The sequence below is a fragment of the Phallusia mammillata genome, chromosome 6 (genome assembly GCF_965637545.1).
Source record: "Phallusia mammillata chromosome 6, kaPhaMamm4.hap1.1, whole genome shotgun sequence".
Lineage (NCBI taxonomy): Eukaryota > Metazoa > Chordata > Ascidiacea > Phlebobranchia > Ascidiidae > Phallusia > Phallusia mammillata.
The window spans coordinates 25,152,435-25,174,854 of NC_137257.1; the positions used below are offsets into that span (position 1 = coordinate 25,152,435).

Sequence of the window (22,420 nt, forward strand, 5' to 3'; positions counted from 1 at the left end):
GGTTACGCATAGCTCGAAATGAGTACCCGAGAAAAGTACAGAGTTCGAAACTAGACTATACTATTTAATAGTATCACGCAGGGTTTTCACAGAAAATGCATCTAGAAAAGACTAATTCTGTACATTACAAACACTACATTTACCAACGTCCGTTTTTTTGGCAAAAACCCAAAGGTGGTATTGCATCAAATCATAATGTGTGATATGTCATACTTTTGCCAACTAATAAAACAAGGACATTTATTGTAGTTTAATTGATTAATTTTCAATTTGTGGCAAGTAAGTTTCAAACTTTGTATTGAATATTTACTGTTTTACAACCACATAATTCGTACATTTAAATCACAGTACGCCAGGCCCATCGTACATTTAATATACGGTTAAACACGTTAGGGAAAAAGAGGTACGTGACCGTTGTGAAGCATCATACTATTACAGCGAAATCCCAAAGACAAAAACAAACATATTAATTCCCTCTAAAAGGTCAGTAGAGAGTAAAGGTCATAGAACAGTAGCACAGAAAGTGACAGACCCTAACGACATTACCGTTAATTGGTGAAGCAGCACCCCAGACAAGCGTGACTCCCCACACCGCAAGACACCAGACGAATATCTGTCCCATTCGCTCTGTTCAGCCACCGGTCGATGTTACCATGGTTACCAAGCTGCTGTCGTAAGTCGTGAAAGGTTGGACAGGTTTTCCGCACTAGAGGGCGGCACATGCTTGGTTGATTGACAACAGATGCTGACGTAAATGTCAGGACTGCGGTTTATTTAAAAATACCTTGCAACACAATTATTGGCAATGTATTATGCTATTTGTCTCGATGTGATATTATCACAATAAAACGGAAAGGACTGCAATAGTCTGGAAATAAGTATACACAAAAATTGCAATTTTTCAATCAAAAAGTTACAAACGATTTTAATTCTTTTCTTTGCTAATGTCTACAAACATGCTAAATCGTCACAGCAAAATTAGCAACCTTGATTTGGCCAACCCAACTGACTTACGTTGATATAAGACAAAATCATAAACATTTTCGAAAAAAATACCATCAATCATTACATATACGAATTCTACACAAACGTTTAACTTTAGAAACAACTAACACGGAACACGTTAGTATAAAACCGACTTATCAGATCAATTGGTTTGGGGCATCTCCGCGCTACTGAAACCCCTTTTGAGTTTCACCGCAAGTTAACCCCAAAACAAAAATTACAAATTTGCTTTTCCAAAAAAGTCAAAAAATTGCGGCACATCACATAATGGACGCTTGCCCTTTTTGATGCCTTCAAATCAGTACTTTTTAGACTTACAACACAACACATTGTATTGCTTACGCTGCACACTTTGCCCACAAATACACGTAATAGTAAAATAGCATCAAAATGAGTTTTAATAGCATTGCCATACGCAAAAGCGTTTACTTTCCAAGAACTAATATTTGAGACTTGAGTTACAATCTATAAACACCGTTATGCGTACTATCCATTTAAGGGAATCAATGATCAACAGGCAAAGTCATGCAAGATATATGGACTTAAAATTGCAAATAAATGATAAAGCTTGCTTTTTGAGACTGCTAAGATACTACAAATTTGCTTTTAACATTCCGACAAACACACAATGGGCCAGACGACTTTAAATCGTTTAAAGCGCACTTTGCAAGAACGAAAAAAACTTAAAACATTAGGAACGACATTTATCAAGAAAGTAAAGTGGTTAGTAATTTCAAGTTTCGGCATTTTATAAAAAGGTTAAATATCGATTGGAGTGCACATGGGATTTTGCTGCTTAAAATGGGGTTTCCCAACATATGCCTTGTTTCGTTCGTAAAGGTTGCAATCAATGCATTAAATATGAAAAATTTTACGTTTTACAACAGAAAAACAGCGAATTTATTGGAAAAAAAAAGTAAAGCACCAAAAAACGCGGTGCAAAAATCGAAAAAACATTTAGATAGGAGATTTGTGATAGAATTTCCAAAAAATGCCAAATCGAAGATTTTGGATTGTTTTTGTGTAAGCAAATAACACGTGTGAAAAAATGTGCAAACGTGCACACAATAGATGTCGTCATTTTGTTGCGAATTTAAACCAACTAATTGTCCAACAAATATTTTAAAAATACCGCATTGAATTTGAAGCCATAAAGGTTTTTGCCAAGATAAAAATATTCGTCCAAAAACATGAAAAGCATGAAATTTTCAAGATGGCTCATCAAGAAAACGGAAAGCAAAACTACAACCACGGGAGAAAATTCAATTAGTCTTTGCTATAATGAATAATTCAGTGCCTCCCCCGTGGGCGCGCAAATACTTTTTACGCCTGTCCGCGCACCACCCTTCAGCTCGCATCCACGTCACATTGCCCGCCATTGTGAGCTCACAAAGCCGAGGAATCGCAGTGGGCTGGCAAAGGTTTTGAAGACACTAGATTTGACGTTGCAATACTAGCAGCAAGACATTGCAATGTTCCGGTCTTCACTATTCATTTGCTGTGTGTTCAAGACGCATGTTGGTTAGAGGCACTGGATGTAATGCCCTGACGGTAATTACATGCCGAGCCAATTAAATTTAGTCACACTCGAGGCGCTGGTAAAATACAAGACAAGGAAAATTGTACACTGTCGTGTGTTACATAAAACAAAAGGCAGAAATGCAAAAGAGAGGTCTTGGCCTTTAATGGAATGAAAAAAAATCTACTGCAGAAAGAGCAGCCAAAACGATGGTGGTCCTATTATTTTGTTCGAAGTTAAATTTTCAGTACTCTAGTTGCTGCAGCTGCAAGATTGTATGTCTAGTTCTCCAGAAGGTTTTTGGGGCGGAGTTTACACTGGCGTTTTGAGTTTCGTGCAAACGTCATTTGAGTTTTTAGTTTGTTTTTGTATTGCAAGATAACTTTTGCTGGCCTAAAACGTTAGCAAAGAAATGAGATAGGAAAGGCAGTAAACACAGCAAATTGTGAAATACAAGGAGCAAAAAATATATAGTTTCGTCTCGAAAACAATACAACATTTTTACCAAATTAAAACTGAATAAACGTTACCCAAAAACTAAACAGCCAATGTAATAGATTCATTATTACGTGAAGCAGGTTTAGATTCTAAAAAACAATTTTACCGGTCGGCAAAGTTAAAAAGGTTGAGATCCACTGGTCTAATACATTGCAGTCGTCGAAGCAACAACAGCAGCAGTTGGTGGTTAATTGGGTAAATGTAGTTTTGAGAGTAAAGACAAATCAGTCACGCCGATGTGACCACATGAGAAGGTAAATCGATAAACAGACAACGAGCCACGGGACAGTGAAAAAACGCTTGGTTGTGTAACAGGAGAGATCCTTGATACAGCAGTTTTGATTAAGTTCAAACACGTTGATGCAAGGAGATTGCATTGCTTTATTAAAGTGTTGATTGTTTTTGGCATTTTTGATCATGTTATTTTATCAGTTATTTTAAATATATTGCATTAAAACGGTTCTTTATTGGAAAGAATAGATAGCTAGTTGCGTTGATAACTTCTTAAAACTTTTAGAAGATAAAATTTTTTATGTCAAAAATTGTGTGTTTAAAACATGTAAAAAGGCATATTTATGTTAAGGGCTACAAAACACGTTTTGCATTCGAAAAGACAATATTTTCTCATGACGAAAATTTGGTAAAACTGTATCAATCTAAGTCTTTTAGATATAGTTTGTGTGATAATAAACCATTTAACAATTGCAGTTTATATGCTTGTGTGTAAAACTTTAATTGGTTTTAATTTTTGTTGTTGATGATAATAGTGAGTGTAAGTCATTGCTTTAGTTTTGAATTTATAAGTTGGGAAGTTCAATATAAAAAATGGTGATTTTAAATTTATAAATACACATAGTAGCAGGCTACAACAATTTGTGCTTGTAAAATTACAAAGTGTTTTTTGTACCAACTTTAAAATACACAAAACAACACACACAAGACATTTTCTAACCAATGTCATTAGGCTTTACATCTTACGTGGTCTTGCGCTTAACGTTAATCAATTGAGTCACAAAATGCTTGTGTACGTTTGGGAATTACTTATGGGAGTAAAGTGCACTGACCTAGTGAACTCATGTTTCAAAACGTTAGGTCAGTTAGTGTTGTAATGCTGTGTGTTATGTTGATGCGAAATTTGTTCTTGGAAAACTAATCGAAATTTTGACAACAAACTAGGTTAAATTTATTTTGCCATATTTTTCTTGTGTTCTTTGAAAAAACATTGGACCTTTTTATGTCTTTTGCTCTTTACAAAAAAATGAGAGATTAACCGAATTCCTAAAACCTAAACTTTTGCACTTATTAAAACATTTAGGCTGTTATATGTTATGTGCCTTTTGCTCTTTTTATACAAATTAGTCTATTCCTTTTCTCCATTTGAAAAAAATGGCCATTATGCCTTGTCTTCTTTGAAACTTTAAAAATACTTTAAAAATAGCTTGATAAAGCAAAAAACTGCCAGAGAGCTTAAAAATGATAAAGTTAAACACTTTCTATTGTAGGCGTTTCAGCATTCTATGCTGTTGTCATTGCGAGTGCAAAGCTATTAAAAAAAGGTTTTCTGCTTCTAGACGCTGTAGTTTTAGAATCCGAATGATGAAAAGGATTGTTCACGATCAAAAAGCATAGCAATACAGTAGAGTAGACGATGGAACGCTACATTTCTGTTCATAAGTTTAATGATGAAAATATGAAAATAGACGTAATAAGCGATATGCAATATTTTTTAAACGTGTAACTGATGTGGCGTACATATAATCACTGATGATGGCATGAGCATTTGCCAAACGGTTTTAAATAAAGCATGTCGCTTTTACGTCTTTTGGGGCCGTTATTTTACTCATTAAACAGTTGTCGACGTTTTATGCAAAGTTTATTTGTCCACTGTTAGAGTGAAACTTAAAAGTGTTTAAACCGTTGTGTAAGCACTGTCAAACAAACACTATAGTTTGAAATCAGGCTGGTGAAAATTGGCAAACTGGTGTTTTTCATGCGACACTGCTTGTTAATTGCATTAAAACACAGCCGGAAGGTCGAAACACTTTGATGACTCAACGACAACCGCAATCTGTGATCGTGGTTTGGTTTATCACGATGATGAGAAATCGACTGAAATGCCCTAACCTTCAAATTTTGTTTCACAAACTTGCCATTTAAAGGTTCGACATTGTCTCAAGCTAAATTTGGAGATCTCTTAAAATTTCGACGGTGATTAAAAATATATTTCGTGTTTTGTTTATGATAAAAGTCGATTTTCGTGTGTTTTCCAAAAATCTGCCAGGGGTTTTGGGAGTTTTAAATTTTTCTTTGTGTTGAATAACATTTTTGGGCAATGTTGTAAAACATAAAACTTATAGTTTTTTGTATTTGTGTTTAAAAACTCATCTTGTGTGTGCGTGTTGTCAAGAATTTCGTTTACAAAACATTAAACCAAAAAACCTCAACTTCATCATTTTTTTCTATTTGGCTGATATGTGATTATTTGAAACGACATAATTACATTTCTTACAATTTCCAATTAGGCCAAATGTCGTATATTAAGTTTGTTAGTTTTCACCAGCGAGCTCTAGAGCAGGGGTTCTTAAACTTTTTCAGTCGCGCCCCACTTTACACTAATTATTTATTCTCACGCCCCCCCTCCCCTACAAAAATTAGCACTAATGATGCTTGTCTTGTTTTTCGGAAACAACATACATGGTAGGTCCCCTTTAAGCTACTGTCAAGTTAGTTCCGAACGTTGGAAAAAGCCACTTCAACACTGATAAGTTGCGAAAAAGTAGGCTTTTGCGAACACAGAGACACGTTGCCAGTATTCTTTTAAACTACGCAAATGTTGCCCAGAAATCGTTGATTCACTCAAAGTCAGGGCAATCTCTAATGCGAAATTGCGCACAAATAAAGAATGTACAGCCGACTATATAGTACAGGGGTCACCAAACTACGGCCCGCGAGGTCATTTCATCCGGCTCGCGACCCAATTTTTGGTTTGCCAAATCGTATTGATAGCTTTGTTACCGTCAAAACTTAATCTACTCCTTACGAAAGTTTACTGCTACGACATGTAAAATTAATATTACCGACTCTCAAAGGATTGCAACGCCCAGGATTGATCCAAACCCAGTTTATTATGTCACAGACAAAACAAAAAATTTTAATTGTGCTCAAACAATTGCCTTATTGTGTCACTTATGACATAATATACAAGCATTCCTTGTAAGATGAGACTAACTATATAATTTAAGAGATTTTAAATGGGGTTTTAAAATGACCATATCTTGGCGCCCATATAAAAATCGCCTCATGGGCTAAGTTTGAGAAGACGGCACTAGGGCATGTAAACTATGCGGCGGCCCGCAGTGGGAAAAGTTTGGTTAATACAACTGGACATCCATTTCAGAGTATTGAAGCGTTTATACTTTAAACAATAAGTTCGAAATCAGCGCCGACATAATTCCAATGCATTAATTTACAATTGTTTGCAAGTGAAAACTTTGCTGCCAGATTGTGCTGCGCCCCCCTTGCGAACCCTTCACGCCCCCCTAGGGGGGCGCGCCCCCCAGTTTAAGAACCCCTGCTCTAGAGTAATAGCGTAACCAAACAGTCTGACAGCTTGACAGGCGAATAAATGCAATTTGTATCGATCTCACAACTGGTTTCAATATCTTATCAGAGAAGAATACACAGTGAGAAAGGAAGGGTTTGGACACTGTTGTATTGCTTTCTTGTCAACCTTTCCGAAACGTGAATTAGAACGCAAAAGTTTTGTTAAAACAAATGTCATCAGAGGAAAATACAAATGTAATTGATGAGATTGAATACGATAGCACCTTCAAAGTTTCTGTAGAAAATGATTTAGTTTTTAGTGGAAAATTATTTTGCTTTTGGAACTAAAGATAACTGTGCAGGCATGGTTATAGTTTGCTGGAAAGGTTTGTTACAGCAATAAACATTTATCGATCAATATACAAATGCTGTATGAGCGATTTCCGTCCTGGATATTGGCCTTGTGCGGTTGAGTGGTCATTACAACATAAACTTACAAAGTGATTTTTGAAAACAGAAAGTTGAGAGCACCGAAAACCAGGCAAAGATCAATAGTTTGTTTGTTACAAGTATGTGCTACTTTATAAATTAAATATTTACTCCTTAAAAACGACATCACATCGTGTTAAACCACTGTGATGTAATGCAAAATCCAAACAGTGCGTAAAGTCTTTAAATTACAGTTTGAAAACCAGTGCTTGTTTGCTTAATTAACGCAATAATTTTTGTAAACTGCTTAATTTACACTTACACAAAACAAAATGTGGACCAGAATCGATGCCAAGCTTTTTCACTAAATCAATCTCCTCCTTTCCTTCGTTTTGTGCAAATCGAACAGGACACTAATTACAATGTTTGTATGTGGCTGACTGATGCCGGCTGTTTGAGACTAAAGCGCGAGAACCTCAATAATGCAAGGAATACAAACAATCACCGCGGAATCGCCGAAAAAACACTGGAACCTGTTGGTAGATGAAATCAAGCGAGGTCTGGAGGCAACACAAGAGATGGAAGTCGCCGGCCCCTCGTCCAATGGCAGCACGAGTCCCACTAATACTGCGTCACACAGCACCCCTTCTTACGTCATGCCGCCTCCCGTTAATGACGTCAGAATCTGTAAAGATGGGTGGACGAATCGGGCTGACTACCGGTTGTCAATTGGCCCCGGTGACGTTACAAATTCCCATTGTAGGGTCATTGTCGAACACCCACAAAACTTGCTGAATCACCCACAAAACTTGCTGAATCACCCGCAAAACCTTCTAAGTCACCCACAAAACTTGCTGAGTCATCCACACAACATGCTACAAAATCCCCAATATACAAACCTTGTTTTAACGAACGGTGACGTCAGCAGCAACTTCCTTTGCCCTGTGACGTCACCACCGGTAAAAGTGACGTCACAATGTCCGATGCGGAAGGTGGAAAATCCATCGAAACGACTCTCACAAAGAATGCAGGCGCGCGCGGCTTCCCTGAACAATGTCAATTATAACGCATGGAATTCTAGAACACATTATCGCGACGAAGGAGGATGCAGTCACGCTTCAACGCTCGCGGATAGACGCTTTTACGTCAGAGAAAGTCTTGTGACGTCACCACACACGGTTTGTGACGTAGTGGGTGAGAAGACAATTGGATTAGAGAGAAGGAAGCGACGGAAGAGAAGAAGAACGGCGTCATCCAGAATCAGGAGGAAGACTCAGCTCCATGGAAGGAGCGCTGCGTACAGGATCGCCAGGAGGAATGCGATCCGGAGTAGGAGGAGGAAAGAGGAGATCATCATGACAAAGGTGAGTTGGGTCAAACTAATCTGTTTTTCCTAACATATGTTCGACGAAGTGGTTCCAAGGTTTAACAAAAACCTTCAAAATTTCGAAAATTGACCGAAATTAAAATTAACTACTGGAGGGCAAACAAGGAGTAGAACGTTAAGATTTGGGATTAAGAATGGTAAAAACGACGATGATTGGCCAAAAATATCACGTGACCAACCAGAATGTAACAAACATAAACAGCCAAAAGTGAAGTTGAGGTGGGCGAAAGTCATCTGAATGCGTTATTTCTGTCGGGATGAATTTATTGTCGAGATGTCTGTCTTTTTATTTGTCCGTTTTTTGTTTATATTTTTTTGGCGTGGATGATAGTGACGGTGTAGTTGAACCCAGCATCAGATGGTAACAAGTCACCGCTTAATTTTCATCTCAGGGCAAAACAGGATTAAAACCCACAACCTTGTGACCACAGGGCAGTTGCGCTAACCACTTGGTCATCTTAGGGACTTACAAAATTAACATATTCTACTGCAGGGGTGTCCAAAGTGCGGCCCGCGACAGCATTTTAAGTGGCCCACAGCTGTTGTTTCAAATTTTCTTTCGTATGGCCCGCAAACATTTAAAGTAAGGTTTTGGGTTGAGGTGACTTGTGACTTCACGCAAAGCTTTTCCATAGAACTACAATTACTGAAAGTATACGGTGCTGACGCAACAAAAACCAAAATTTTTGTTCATGCCGTGTATTTTGTGTTATGATTGTCCAGTTAAAAAGTTTGCTTTGGCCCGCGGTTGTCTGCATCGTTGGCCCGCGGTTGTCTGCACCTGATAAAATTTGGCCCCTATTACAAAAAGTTTGGACACCCCTGTTCTACTGGAAGAGCACTGATTGTTAATACAGTATGCCAATATGCCAACAACAGCCAATTTCTTGGGGTCTTATTAAGGTTTTGACAACATGAGTAAGTGCGCCACAAGCAAAAGCCGTGTCAAAAAGCTGATTCCTAATTTCGGAAAGAGGCTCACAATCTCTCGCAATTAGGCAACAATGCCCTACTTCACAAATCACAAAGACCCCTTTGATGACATGACAAAAACACACCTGACGACATAAAAGCGTGAAGGAAAGAGTAGGAGAGAAATGACCTGATGTCTAGCGCATCAATGAAAATAAATGAGGCGTCTGTGCATCCGCACCCGCGGGACCCGAGACGCAGTTGATGAGGTTGTTTTAATTTTGGCTCGCGAAGCCCGATTGTCCGATATCGAACCTGCTGTGGTTTAATTCTGTCAAACAAATTATGAGCCGCGAAAAAAATCGCCCCCAAGGACCCGTGTGGCTTTGTTGAGACATTTTCAAGGTTCGTTGCAAGGAAGGTGGTTTTTGCACATGTTGAATGATTTCGACCTCTAAATTTTGATCTAATTGAATTTTATCGATAAACATTTATGCATAATAGCGTAAAATATCGCCAAAATGTTCAAATGCCTAATATTTCACCTTTAATGTACAGTTGTTTTTATCAAAGCTATGCACAAAACGAATCGACAGCTATTGACCTGTGCAATCTTATTTTAGATATATTTGTAATTCTAAAGATATACGTACGGAAGATTTTAATAAAAAGTTTAAAAACTTAGCAAACCTTAAGGACACTTACTACAAATAAACCGTCTCATAATTGCAAACGCATGGATTTTTTTTCAATAAAAACCCAAAACACATTGGACCTAATTTGCTTTCTAGCCTCCAATGTGTTTTGTTTTTTTATTGGAAAAAAAGCCCTGCAACAAACAAACTTAACTCGTGTTAGTGACACAATCCAGGGTCAGTAAGCCAGTATTTCAGCGTAAAGCATCACAATGGTTCGTACGGACGATGACAAAAGAAACTATCGAAACGTCGTAGTGTTTTACACTCAGATACTAGCTTAACTTGTGTTATTTTGTAAAGTTGTGACAGAAAATTCCAAGCCTAAAACCTCACAAGCTACGTATGTTTACTACTCTACTATCCACAATTAATTTTTGTTCAGAGGACCTACTACGACCCGAAACCTACGTTTTCTTCCGATCTGGTAACCGACAATTTCTTCCTGGCAATATTTGCCATATTGTGCTTTCTGCCACTGGGTGTCGCCTCCATGTGTTACACGTTTGCGGTAAGCAGCTGGTATTGTTGTTGACTTAAAGAAATGTGATTTTGAACCTCGCTTGTGTCTAACAAATACAAATAGATGTAACGGTTTTTGGGGATGAACCGTTAGACTTCACCTATTACTTAGTTATTAACTAAGTCTATTAAGAGTTTGGGGCAGTATTAGGCTTTGGAGAGTCAACAAATAAATAGAGGGCCTTTTTTCTGTCAAATGTACTGTTTTTACCGACCGTTCAACGTCCCATTCAGGTCGCCTTTATCTGGGCAATAACAGGACGTCAAAACATCGGTAATTCGCCAGAAGAGTAGCTTTAGTTTGTATAAGCAACACTTTATACACAGAAATGTGCTATAAACTAGTAAAGGGAAAATACATATTGGTTTATTGCAAGCCTAAAAACCAATTGGTATATTAAGGGCTGTTTAAAATATCCATGAAACTGACAAGTCATTAAATACCACTGTGTTAAATTTGTAAACTTTCCAGGGTTTCTTTAGTAAAACATCACATAGCAAAAAGCCTTGTTAACATTGACAGATTTCCAGAGAACAAAATATAATTTTTGGTTTCCAGGTTCGACGATATTTGGCTCGAAACGAACGGGACAAGGCGTATTTAAGTTCACTGAAAGCTCGTAAGCTGGCTGACACTGGAGTTATGTTCGGTATTACCGGGCTCGCTACAGCGATTGTGGTGTTTGTTGTCAAAGCAAATCTACCGTACGCAGCAGTAGAATACGACTACTACCTGCCTGAGTACACCTAGCGGTAAAAAATCAACACCAACTGTGGCTCCTGGAGGGCGCCAATGAGTTTAAGAAATTAAAGCAGCTTTTACTTTGCTGCATGAGTTCCAATTGACGTGTTGTGTGTTTGTAATGATTTATCATATCGTGGGTTTTATCATGTCATGATTTTGATCACGCCATGATTGCAATTGCGCTTTCTGGCGATAAATGATTCCTTACGCCATTGTGGGGCGCTGTTTTTGCTGTTTGGAACACATTGAAAACAGCAAAGCTAGAAACGACATAAGTAAAAATTCCTACCCACCAAGCCGGGCACGACAAATCGGACAAGTACGTCCATATCAATCAAGCTGTAGAACCTTCTTTTTATTAATGCTCATAATCATATTCCGTGTTCTACAGCTTGATTGACAACCTGCACTGATAATGACAACAGAGATTGTCGAAACGTCTACACGATGTATTGTATATACACCAATACTTAGCTTTGGCAATTACGCCCAAATTTCAACACCAAAAGTTGCATTTCAAAATTCAATTCAATTCAATTCAATTTCAATTTATTTTGTTTTCAGCGCACAGAATAAACGTTACAATTTTTCACAATGAACAGAACAAATAAATGCGTTGCAACAAAAAAGGATCAGCTGGAACCACACGTGGTTATGAATTTTAGCTGACCCCGACAATAATATGATGCAGCACAATAAAAATCTCCCACTGATCTAAAGATGCTGTGACACCAATATTAGTAAACTGAGGTAAAACCCTGTGGACAACGAAACCTAAATGCCACAACGTTTGGCATTTTCAACAGTTAATGTTTGCATCAAGTGTGCTTTGTCGCAAACAATGTGAGTGTTGTTTTTTCTACGGCTCAAAGCCTTTTCTCTTCCAACAATAAAAGCTTCCACGGAAACCGGTGTTACAGAATCAGTGGAGATCTAAACGCGATTGCAGTTATTTTGAGGCAAACAAGTGAAAAAGGTTAACAGAAGTTATCGGTGAAAGAAACACCAATCAAATCGTTAGAACACATGGTGTAGGTATGTGCAGATTTTTTGGGTTAATATTTATTGAGGAAATAAATGTCGATAAGTTATTGAAGAAAAAAATCTTCCTAAATCAGTGAAGAACAAAATGTTTATAGATTACTAACGTAAAGCAACAAGATTGTACATGCAAGAGAATATCATGAAAAATTAAGACTATTAAAAAGTTTCGCTTGACAATATCAAGTGTAAAAGAATATCTGAAAGTAAAAAATAAAAATAGCTTTTAAGACAAACAAGAACATACATTTATACAGGGACAAGCCCTGAAGCATTCATGCAGACCAGCGATCACGGCACACTCATGTATAACCTATACGGTACCTGCAGGTAACAAGGCCCTTTAAAAAACTATTGCGTTTAATCGGTGTTGTAGAGGTCAATTGAAAACATACATCAGACTTTGAGGACGTTTGCAAGTTTTGTTTTTGTGAGGTGACAGTTAAAAAAAAGTTGGGCCGTAACACATATTATGCTGTTAATTAGGCCCAACATTTTTAGGCCTTTTTAAAAAGCCTAGAAACCAATCTGAAGGTACTTAACAAGCCGTTATGTGGTTAAAAGCAGGGGTGTGCAACCAGCGGTCCGCGGGCCAAATGCGACCCATTCATTAAAGGTTGTGCGGCCCGCAGAGACCATTGGATTTTCTTTAATGTACTGGTAAACGAGTCCAATTATTATATATTTCTGAACAGATTAATGCGCCCGGTGCTATTTTTTGCGACCTAAAAATATGCGGCTAGAATCAAATGCGGGTAAAAAAGTAAAATCAATTTGTGTCATATAAAGGCGCGGCCCGTGATCTAATCAAGGCAATTGTATTTGGCCCCACAGTGACGAAGGTTGCACACCCCTGGTTTAAAGACAAACTTTCTATACTAAAGGAAACATTTTTAGACACAATATATCGCGGCATCGACTAAACAACAGGTTTTGCAGAGGTGAAAGTCTGACCGCAGTCAACACGCCAGCTTGGGCGAAAACCAATAGAAAACAAACATTACATCACTTTAACGTCTCACACAGACGGTTCAACAACTATGACGTATGTGTAGCAAATCCGTTGCGGTACAGGATTACGACAAATCCCCGCGGCGTTGACCTTGACGCGTGTGACCTTCAACACGTGGGTGGCATGCAAGGTCACATACAACGCCTTTATTTTGGAATACGCCAGTTAAAAAATACCAGCAATTTCAAACAATACGTCATAATGTAAATTTGTGACGTCACTTATAAAGTATTTATGACGTCGTGCTAATATCGATAGCAAAACTTTGTATGCTGGCTCTATTATAAATTTAAGGTACAGACGAAACAATTTAAAACGAAAACTTGATTCTATTTGAATAAGGAATTGAAGATGCCATTTATCCGAAATATGAATTTCCTACAATATCTTTACTTACTGATTGTGATTCTTGTAACGATTTTCCAATCTCGGATAAAAGTAAATTAATCAAGTTATAACTTACAAATGTAAAAGGAGAAAGCACTATTGCACCACAGTTCCTTAAAAAAGGCAATTTAGAATGCATTTACAGTCATTTCGTCAAATTTGTCTTTGGGTTCAGATTTGTTTTGTGTAAACAAACAGGCGAGTCCTGAACTACAAACAATTTCATTATCTACAAAACGCCTTAATCGAAAAAATATCAATGAAAAGTTGCGCGCTGATGAAAAAAGATGAATATCAGGACGATATATTTACGGAAGTTTACGGCAATCAAACGACACATCCTCCGGATTATTACGGAGCGCTTCTCCGTGTTGTCGATAAGATCATGATTATCTTGTTATGACTGCCAGCTTTGTTCAATAAGTTTCAGATGAGCGTAAGTTTTAAGTAGTGAGTCACGTTTTACAACTAGACCCGATTTTGCCAGTGACAAAACGCCTAGCGGACTTGCGACGTACGAATTTATCACTTTCGTTGGTGACAAAAGTATGTTAGTTAAGAGGTGATACCGCGTTTTGCCATGTATTTGTAGCATAGTGGTTAAGTTAAGCTCGAGACGCATGGGTTACATATCACCCACGGGAACTGCATCAAAAATAACATAGCGAAACAATGTACAATCGCCAAGCTTAAACAGCCGCTTGGCGCTGAAACATTAAAATGCGTAACAAAGTGAAGGGCACATTATTACTTAAATTTTAGCACAGTGTATAGCATTGTTCTAATCAGTGTACAAGTGTCTGCCTTAGCTTGTTGTCAACAAACGCCACAGACTAACAAGCACGCAACAGACTAAGATCATAGGATCGTTTAGTTCCCATGTGAAATCAGGGAAAATAGTCAAAGACGAACGATGTAGCAGTGTTTTTGTGAAGTAAAAAATACTGCGTAAGTACGCAGTCAGGCAAGCAAATTAGTAAACCATCAGCCTTTCAAAAATGTAAAACAAGCATGGTTTTAATAACTCTATTGCTTTCAAGTACACAATTGTGTTGTTTGGAGACCAACTTTTTTGAATATCTTGACAGATACATTTTTGTGGTGCTTTTATTTTTTTATTAGATTTATTATAGTTATTATTACTATTACGCAAATTAAAAACTAGTCGTGAAACGGGAAACATTTAAGTCGTCTACAAGATTTTGCTATAGCGCCTATTAGCTTACAAAATAGTTGAATTTATTTTTTGGTAGCTTTTATTAGGATGTGACATTTAAAACAGACTCATAATGAAACTAAACGCACGGAAAGGTGTATTTGCTTTTTACCTTTAAACCACAAAACCGCTGAGACAACAAACTTTGGCCAAAACATGCGATTAATTTGTTAGAAGTCGGGCGCGTGTTTTGCAAAACAAACTCTCAACCGCAAGTGTTTCTTTAGAGCGTTGTGTTTTGATACGGTAGCGATGCGAATGTTGCTTTTCTGTCCACCGCAAATATTCGAAAACGCGTGCCCCAAACACGTTTACCCTCTCGACCTCAACCGAACCCCTAAACCATTCCAAAATTACGTAAGCGGTCTTGCTGTTTTCACAACGTTTCAGGGTAATTTTAGGAGTGAAATTTTTTAAGTTAATATTTCTTTGGTCGTGAGTAATTTGTTTTAAATAGTTTTAAAGTTGAGTACATATTTTTGACACTTTAAAATTCATGAAATGTTTTTCAAAAGTTTGCTTTTTGACCTAATTGTCAGAGTCTTTATAAATATACCGTTTTTCGGGGACATTTTACTTATAACATGGAGTTTTAATGATTCAATTCGTGTAGAAAATCAAATTAGCCGTTTTTGTCGGGTAAAAGTTGTTATTCGACCCACAATAGCATATGAAAGTGTGCAATAAATAAAACTATGATACAAAGTTAAGTAGAACTTTTGCGAAGAGAACTGTTTTTATATTTGTTAAAAAGAGATTTTTCATATAATATGAGCTATTAAACAATCCACAACAACAATGGACAGGAAAACATATTTTCACCCCGTTTAACCCGGTAATCGACACGACACCGTTTGGTTGGTTTTACAAATTAAGAGATACGATCGGATGAGGTATGTGTACGCGTGAATGTCAAAACGTCACCCCGTCATTGGAATTTGTGGTGGTGATGCAATCGCGTGATATAAGCGAGTCGCATTCGAAAACAAATTGTCAAGCGTCCTCCAAGCGTAACATAGTGTCGTGACAGCACCAATTAAATCGCAAAAGTAAATTTCCGGAGTCAAAATCTTCAAAAAATTCGAGTTTAACGCGCTACCTGTTCGTGATAGGGACCACGCGTTCTGCGTCACGTTAAGGAAGTTGCTTATGTTTTTCTAGCTCCGGAGCCTTTGGTCAGTGCGCTGTGTTATTCCAGTGCGGACGATAATAAAACAAGGCTTGTCAAAACAGATTTTTCGAGCCGAATTCCGGAGCTACTTTTTGCGACACGCGACAACCTTTTCATGTCGAATATTTCTTGATCGCTTAAAAACCAACATTTGTGGGGAAAAGACGCGTCGAATTTTTGAGGAAACCAGTTTTATTTCCCTTAAGCATTCAAAGTTTGGTAAACGCAATAAAAGTAAACCAGTAGGCAAAACTTCTTACTCAGTAAATCTATGCAAAAGTCTCTTATTTGCAATATTTAGCTGGCGCTCTGTTGAAAATACATAAATATTGAAGTGTGCAACTATAAACTTTTATTTTAAATTTCAATGACACCAATCAACAACGACTTTGGCTGTAAAATGCTTGTCATTATTTTTGTAACAAACGATTTATATATTTCATAAGTTTTGACATAAATTGTAACGACATAAATTATAAAACTCCTAACGAAGAAACCGAGGCTCACTTTTTGTAATGATTTTTTAAAAGCCAATAACCGCGGAAAAAATTACGTTTACGAAAAATATGTGTGCGAAAATTATCGATTAGGATATTGTGGTTTTGTAGTTGCGGTAAAAAAAATAGAAAAACAATCTGGTTTTATTTTAAGATTCTGTGTTTGTTTCTCTATTTTCTGTCTATTTTCCACTAAATAAGGTTAAATCGAAAAGTCACAACGTTACACAAATGTATACTGCAAAAAACATTCACGATTGCATCATTCAAGGACGTGGGAAATCCCCTTGATCGCACCAAATATTTAAAATATTTTCTTTTTCGTTACAAAACCAGTGAAAAAAATTTTGAAGCTTATATATGGCGAAAAACAGAACTTTGCCATTTTAGGTGCGAGGGCCAAGGTTAGCAACTGCACCAAAAACAGAGACTAGAAATTATTTTAGCAAAAAGTTTTTACTCCGGTTTGCTTAAATATATCTCTGTTACTTTTTGTTGCAAAGGAGACGGTTTTAACAACAGGCAAATATGAGAACCATACATTTGTTAATTTGCTTTTGCGTCGTTCTGGCATGCGCGCGCATGCCAAGCGCTGGACGCCTTCGCAACTCACCGACCAATGACACAAGTAATGGAACACAGACTTCGGGAAATTTGGCCAGTCGGAGGCGGGAACACAGCGCCCGAAATACTGCGCAAGGAAACAACGCGCCACGGACGAACTTACGACACAACGTGCCCGTCGGCTCAAACCTGCACCTGTCTGTCAACCGACCTTCAACTTCAAAGACATTTGTCACCTGGTTAGCGGCATATGTTCAGGTATGATAATTTGTTGTTACAACTTTAAACAAATGTGCGAAAACTGTCAGTCATTTTGTGCGTTTGTTTAGTTAATTTGTGGTACTAAAGACAATTCATTTAACTTAATTAAGTTTAAATCATTTTGAATCAGTTTAAAAAATGATAAAAAGTCTGGATAATTATCCCAAAACGTCTCAAGAATGGATTAAATTATACTATACTATACACAAAGTAGTGATCCAGTAATATTATTCAGTCTTATGCAACCAAAAAAATGTTTTAATCTTAGCATTGTTATCGCGTGTTTTTTGCAGGCATATATGCTGGCTATTAATTGTAGCACAGTTCGACCCAAGTTTACAAGTGAATCAAGATGTGAAACACTCAAACAAATTTCTTTCGAACAAATGAGGTTTTATGCGACACCAAGAAGAATCAACACAGTATACTCTGTTGTAAGTTTGTTAACATTTGGAACTGATATTGTACTGCATAAATGACAAAATAAGGTGTTTTCAAAGTGAGTGGTATGACCAGTGGTATGAGTTTTGTATAGTCATTAAAGTATGGTTTTCAACATAATTTTTTATTTATTTAGATGTATAAAAGATTTCTGGTGATTGTTTTAGTGCAATTGTGTGGCTATGATTTCTTTGGCCAAGCAAAATAAACACATCGTAAAAATTGCCAGCAATAAAGCCTTTGGCAGAACACTACCATTTTGTGGCTGCAACTTATAATTCCACTTGAAAATGCTCACTTACTGTTTAAAATGAACAAGTTTCAATGAACATGACCTACCATAGGTTGGTCAAGTCAAGGTACATGCAAAAACAAAATTAACAACAAAAATCTGTTCACTAAAGAAAATTCAGCGCCAGGAGGAATAAATGTACAGAAAGTGATATGAAAGTGTAGACTTACTTTTTGTAGGCGATTCCTGAAGGTAAACTTCGAGATCATAGTTCCCATCAAGCAATAGCAGTGGTAGATCCCTTTCCCACAGCGAGCTTCGGTCATCTTGTGCTTGTCTTTTATGTCGATGCGCTCACTAAATCGAAATGCCATTTAAAGCGAGGATTGTATTTTGGTAAGTACAATACCAATTTAATTGATTGATTCTTATCTGGGGTTAGTACACACTTATTCTAACTAGATTTGGCTTGCTTTAAGCCTAAACTGTAGATTAATCAAAACATTTGTTATTGTATGTATAAAAAGTTCCTTTAAATGTTTTTTATTTGTTAAATGCTTTGAATGCCAAATTTGAGAAAGAAAGAAATTTGGCAGAATGTACTCAAAAAAATTGTAGAACAATTTGTAAAATTACATGTAGAATTTTATTTTAAAACCTTTTTATTTCAATTCTCTTACCAGTTTTTGTCAATTTTACAGACTCTGGTTTGTGTTTAACTCTTGCTCGGAGAAGTAAATGCAGAAACATCCACAGACTCCAATTTACATCCGAACAACTCTCCAAAAAATGTGAAATCAACTTTATTCCAACAGTGTACGACCATTCTCAAGAAACCCCAGGTAACTAAGTTCATTTTAAGATTTCACAATCCACTTGATTATAACCCTTGCAGAAATTCCCTAGAAAAAGTAAAGGGATTGTTGGCCATGACTGTACTAAAAGTACAGTTAAACATGGTATATTGCATAACCTGCATAGTATATTGTATAGAATGATTTAATATGTAGAAAAGGCTACGTTTTGCAAACCTACTGAAATGAGGAAACAATAAATTGCAAATATGCTCTATTTTACTGCACCTGGTATTTTCCAAAAACGTTATTAAAACAATAGTATCTGGCTTATTTTCTTCACAGGCTTAAAGCGTGATCAAACACTGGAATGTTTCCCTTACATTGCCGGTTTCGGTTCTTGCCCCAAACAGTTGCTGACAACCTCGAAAATTGAGTCTGATTGTGAATTGGTGGCAAACTCAAAACGCTGCTACGAAACGGTAAGCTTTAAATGTCAGATAATTTGCTACAATTGTGCGGTTAAGGTCATTAAAACTTTAAAAATTTTCGGATTTTATGTTTACTACAATCCTCTAATTTTAAATGGCGGCAATGGTTGGGGAAACCCCCAATCTATAGAAATAAAAGCGTGAGTCTGTCAAAATTTGTGAATTTTTTTAAATAAAATTTATTTATTTGATCGCACCATTTGAATATTATATTTCAAATCAAATATTGATGTTTGGAAATATTAAAACAATCACAACATTAAAAATTAAATGTAAAAATAAGGTATTTTTACACGAAACGTTGTTTGTGCGTATTTTGTGTGAAATGACGCAAATTTTACCACTTTACCAGGGTACAGCCGCTCCGAGACCCCAAACATCTCTCTGCGACCGTTTGGAAACTTGCGACCACGCTATGACGCTGTTCGGAGGCTGGAATGACGAAACAATGGTCACGCGCCACGAAGAAAATCTACAACGCTTTTATGAAATGTTAAAGCGAAACGGATTCAAGAAAAATAAAATCCAAGTCTTTTACAACGGCAACGGAAACGTTCCCCGTAAGTTCATCTAAAATCTGTTTAAATACCTTCTTGCCTGAAGGTTTTTGTTAATGGTGTCTGATTTCTCCCCAACAAACAGATGTGAGATCATAGTACGCCAGGCCTATTAAAGGCGTTATACCCAACCAGTCGGTCACCAAGCATTGGTTAGCGCCTTTAATAGGCTTGGAGTATTATATTTTCTATGCGAGTGTGTCGTGATCGCTGGTCTGCTTCGACGGTTCAGGGCAGATCCCATTTATTCACCTATGTCTTAAACCGAAGTGAAGTCACTTTTACACGACATACGTTGACAATATAGAGTGCATTTTAAACAATGTGGCAAATCATGGCTTAAATGCTATTTTTAGTGCACTTTCTGCTGAATTGCTTTACCAAAGGTATGAAAAGGATCAACTTTACTGCACTTGATATAACTTACATTACTTCTAAAAGGAATCAAATCAAAAAATGTACCTACTCCAAAACCAAAAAAAAAAAAATTAGTATTCTGCTTTTCGTGTAGTCGATGACTCCTATCGTCATGGTCTGCCTGCCAGCAACAAGAACGCGATAAGAAATCACGTGACCACACTGTGCAGAACGTCACTTTGCGTCGATTCTTTCGTAATTTACCTTAATGGCCCGGCTACGTCGGATGGCTCCATTCTGTTGTGGGACACAAACGGGGATGGCGAGGTAAAATAATGTTGTTGTGTTCAAATTTTTATGCTTGATGGAGATAATTATTTGAGAGAGGCAAAAAGATATTCAAGTTTAACCGTGAAAAAGATCCCATTTAAGACACCTGCAGGTATTAAAGCACACCTTTTGATTATCCCTTAAAGTAAATAGCTTTTAATACAGTACGTATGCTTATACATTTTTAAAATGACATGAGACCAGAATCCCTTAACAGGCACGTTTTTTTTTGAGTTTGCAAACTACAAAGTAATCTTTGTTTTGCCACTTCCTAGTTATGTTGGCATTACTGGTGCCCTGTATTGCCTAAAATGGGGCTTAGAACCTTATTTTCGCATTAATTGGTAAGAATTGCGCCAATTGATAGTTAATCAATGAAACATTCACAGCAAGAATTAAACACACGTAAACCTCCCCCCCTCTAGGCACAAAGTACCGAAACATACACAGTTGAGGAACTTATCGATGACGTGGCTGATTGTGACGCAAACCACGTGTTCATCTTCGCCGATCAGAGCTATTCTGGAATTCTGACGACGCGATTACGTCAGATGTCGTCATCACCCGTATATCCAGCTACTACGTCATCATGGAACCGCGTTGTGCTGCTCTCTAGTGGCGGAGAGTATGATTACTCGTGGAGGGACGAAATAAGTCGCCACTGGAGTGCGCTGTCACATTTGCACCCGGTTTCGTGGGCTTATGACGTAAGTTTGTATTGTGACTTCACTAAACAATCTTTAAATGAGAGAAAAAAGAACAGAATAGTTGCATTTTTTGACAGTTTTGTGTAGTAATCTTTTGCTTGCTTTATTTTTATCCTTGGTGGGTGGGCAACGCCTAAATGCGTTGTGTTCACAATAAGGCCGCCGTCCAGCAGCCTCAAATGCAAGTCCGTAGGATCTTTTGTATTTGATTTTTCGTATTAGACTGTTGGTGCTTCAACTAGTTTAACCCATAGGATTCCACTGGGTTGGAACAATACAGCAAAAGTTTCTAGTTTAGGTACAATCAAATAACCGAGGTAGGAATAGAACCCACAACCTTGGAAACACAAGGCGGTTACACAAACCATTCGGCAAACTTTGCGACAATACCTGAACTTAAGTCACAATTACCAAGTTATTTCATTGATTCTTATTTAACCTTCACAGGCTTTGGGCTACTGGAGAAGTCAGGTTAGCCTCACAGCAGCCAGAAGAGCACAAGACTTCACGATTTACGGAGCTCCCATTGAACAAGGCCTTCCCGTGCTAGCTGAACGACCAAGTGAATTACGAAATAAATACATGGGATGTCAGAGATTTGCCCAGCCGGAATGGTTGCTACAATTTAGTTCACTGTATGAAATGACAAGAGATTGACTCTTTGTGCTGGATGGCTCTAATTTATTTCATCTTCTGAAATGCTCGTTTGCTGAAATAGGCCAAACATACTTTGGATTATTCCAGCTGATACGTTCTTCTGTGATTCAAATATTTTTACCAGATTTGGTTTTTGCATCATTTTGATACAAATTTGTCATTTGTGTTTTCGTTTTTATTTGTACATAGCTTTCATATTTACTTGTTAAAGTCGAATGAGCCCTGAAAAAGCGATTGCCGTCAAACTTAATCACACTTTTACTTTAAAGAAAAAAAACTGTGTTGCTTTAATGACATCTGAACTTAAAAACAGCTAAAATGTTATGGCCAGATAAGTAAAAAGTAATAATACTTTTCCAACCTATAGCCACTTATCAACAAAATTGTACCAGATCCTAGTTGGTTTATTCCACAGTGCTTCAACCTGTTACTTTCATACTTCTCGTAATA

The 22,420-nt window shown here is 37.3% G+C and overlaps 2 protein-coding genes and 1 long non-coding RNA gene across 3 annotated transcripts; 2 read left to right on the forward strand and 1 right to left on the reverse strand.

Moving 5' to 3' along the window:
- The first annotated feature begins 6,612 nt into the window (after window positions 1-6,612).
- LOC145232335 (uncharacterized) lies at window positions 6,613-11,664 on the forward strand. The gene is made up of 3 exons (XM_080096929.1): window positions 6,613-8,358; window positions 10,374-10,499; window positions 11,070-11,664. Exons 1-3 carry the CDS (start codon window positions 7,477-7,479, stop codon window positions 11,259-11,261), a joined length of 1,200 nt encoding a protein of 399 aa, XP_079953055.1. The 5' UTR covers window positions 6,613-7,476; the 3' UTR covers window positions 11,262-11,664.
- A 128-nt stretch (window positions 11,665-11,792) lies between these two features.
- LOC145232337 (uncharacterized) lies at window positions 11,793-19,318 on the reverse strand. Its single transcript, XR_013860863.1, has 4 exons — window positions 19,255-19,318; window positions 18,758-18,979; window positions 18,308-18,434; window positions 11,793-12,188 (listed from the first exon to the last, which is right to left on the reverse strand). It is a non-coding gene; the product is annotated as an uncharacterized LOC145232337 (long non-coding RNA).
- LOC145232334 (uncharacterized) lies at window positions 17,089-22,389 on the forward strand. The gene is made up of 9 exons (XM_080096928.1): window positions 17,089-17,401; window positions 17,698-17,838; window positions 18,317-18,473; window positions 18,779-18,919; window positions 19,217-19,353; window positions 19,715-19,922; window positions 20,431-20,603; window positions 21,032-21,313; window positions 21,761-22,389. Exons 1-9 carry the CDS (start codon window positions 17,108-17,110, stop codon window positions 21,968-21,970), a joined length of 1,743 nt encoding a protein of 580 aa, XP_079953054.1. The 5' UTR covers window positions 17,089-17,107; the 3' UTR covers window positions 21,971-22,389.
- The last annotated feature ends 31 nt before the right edge of the window (window positions 22,390-22,420 follow it).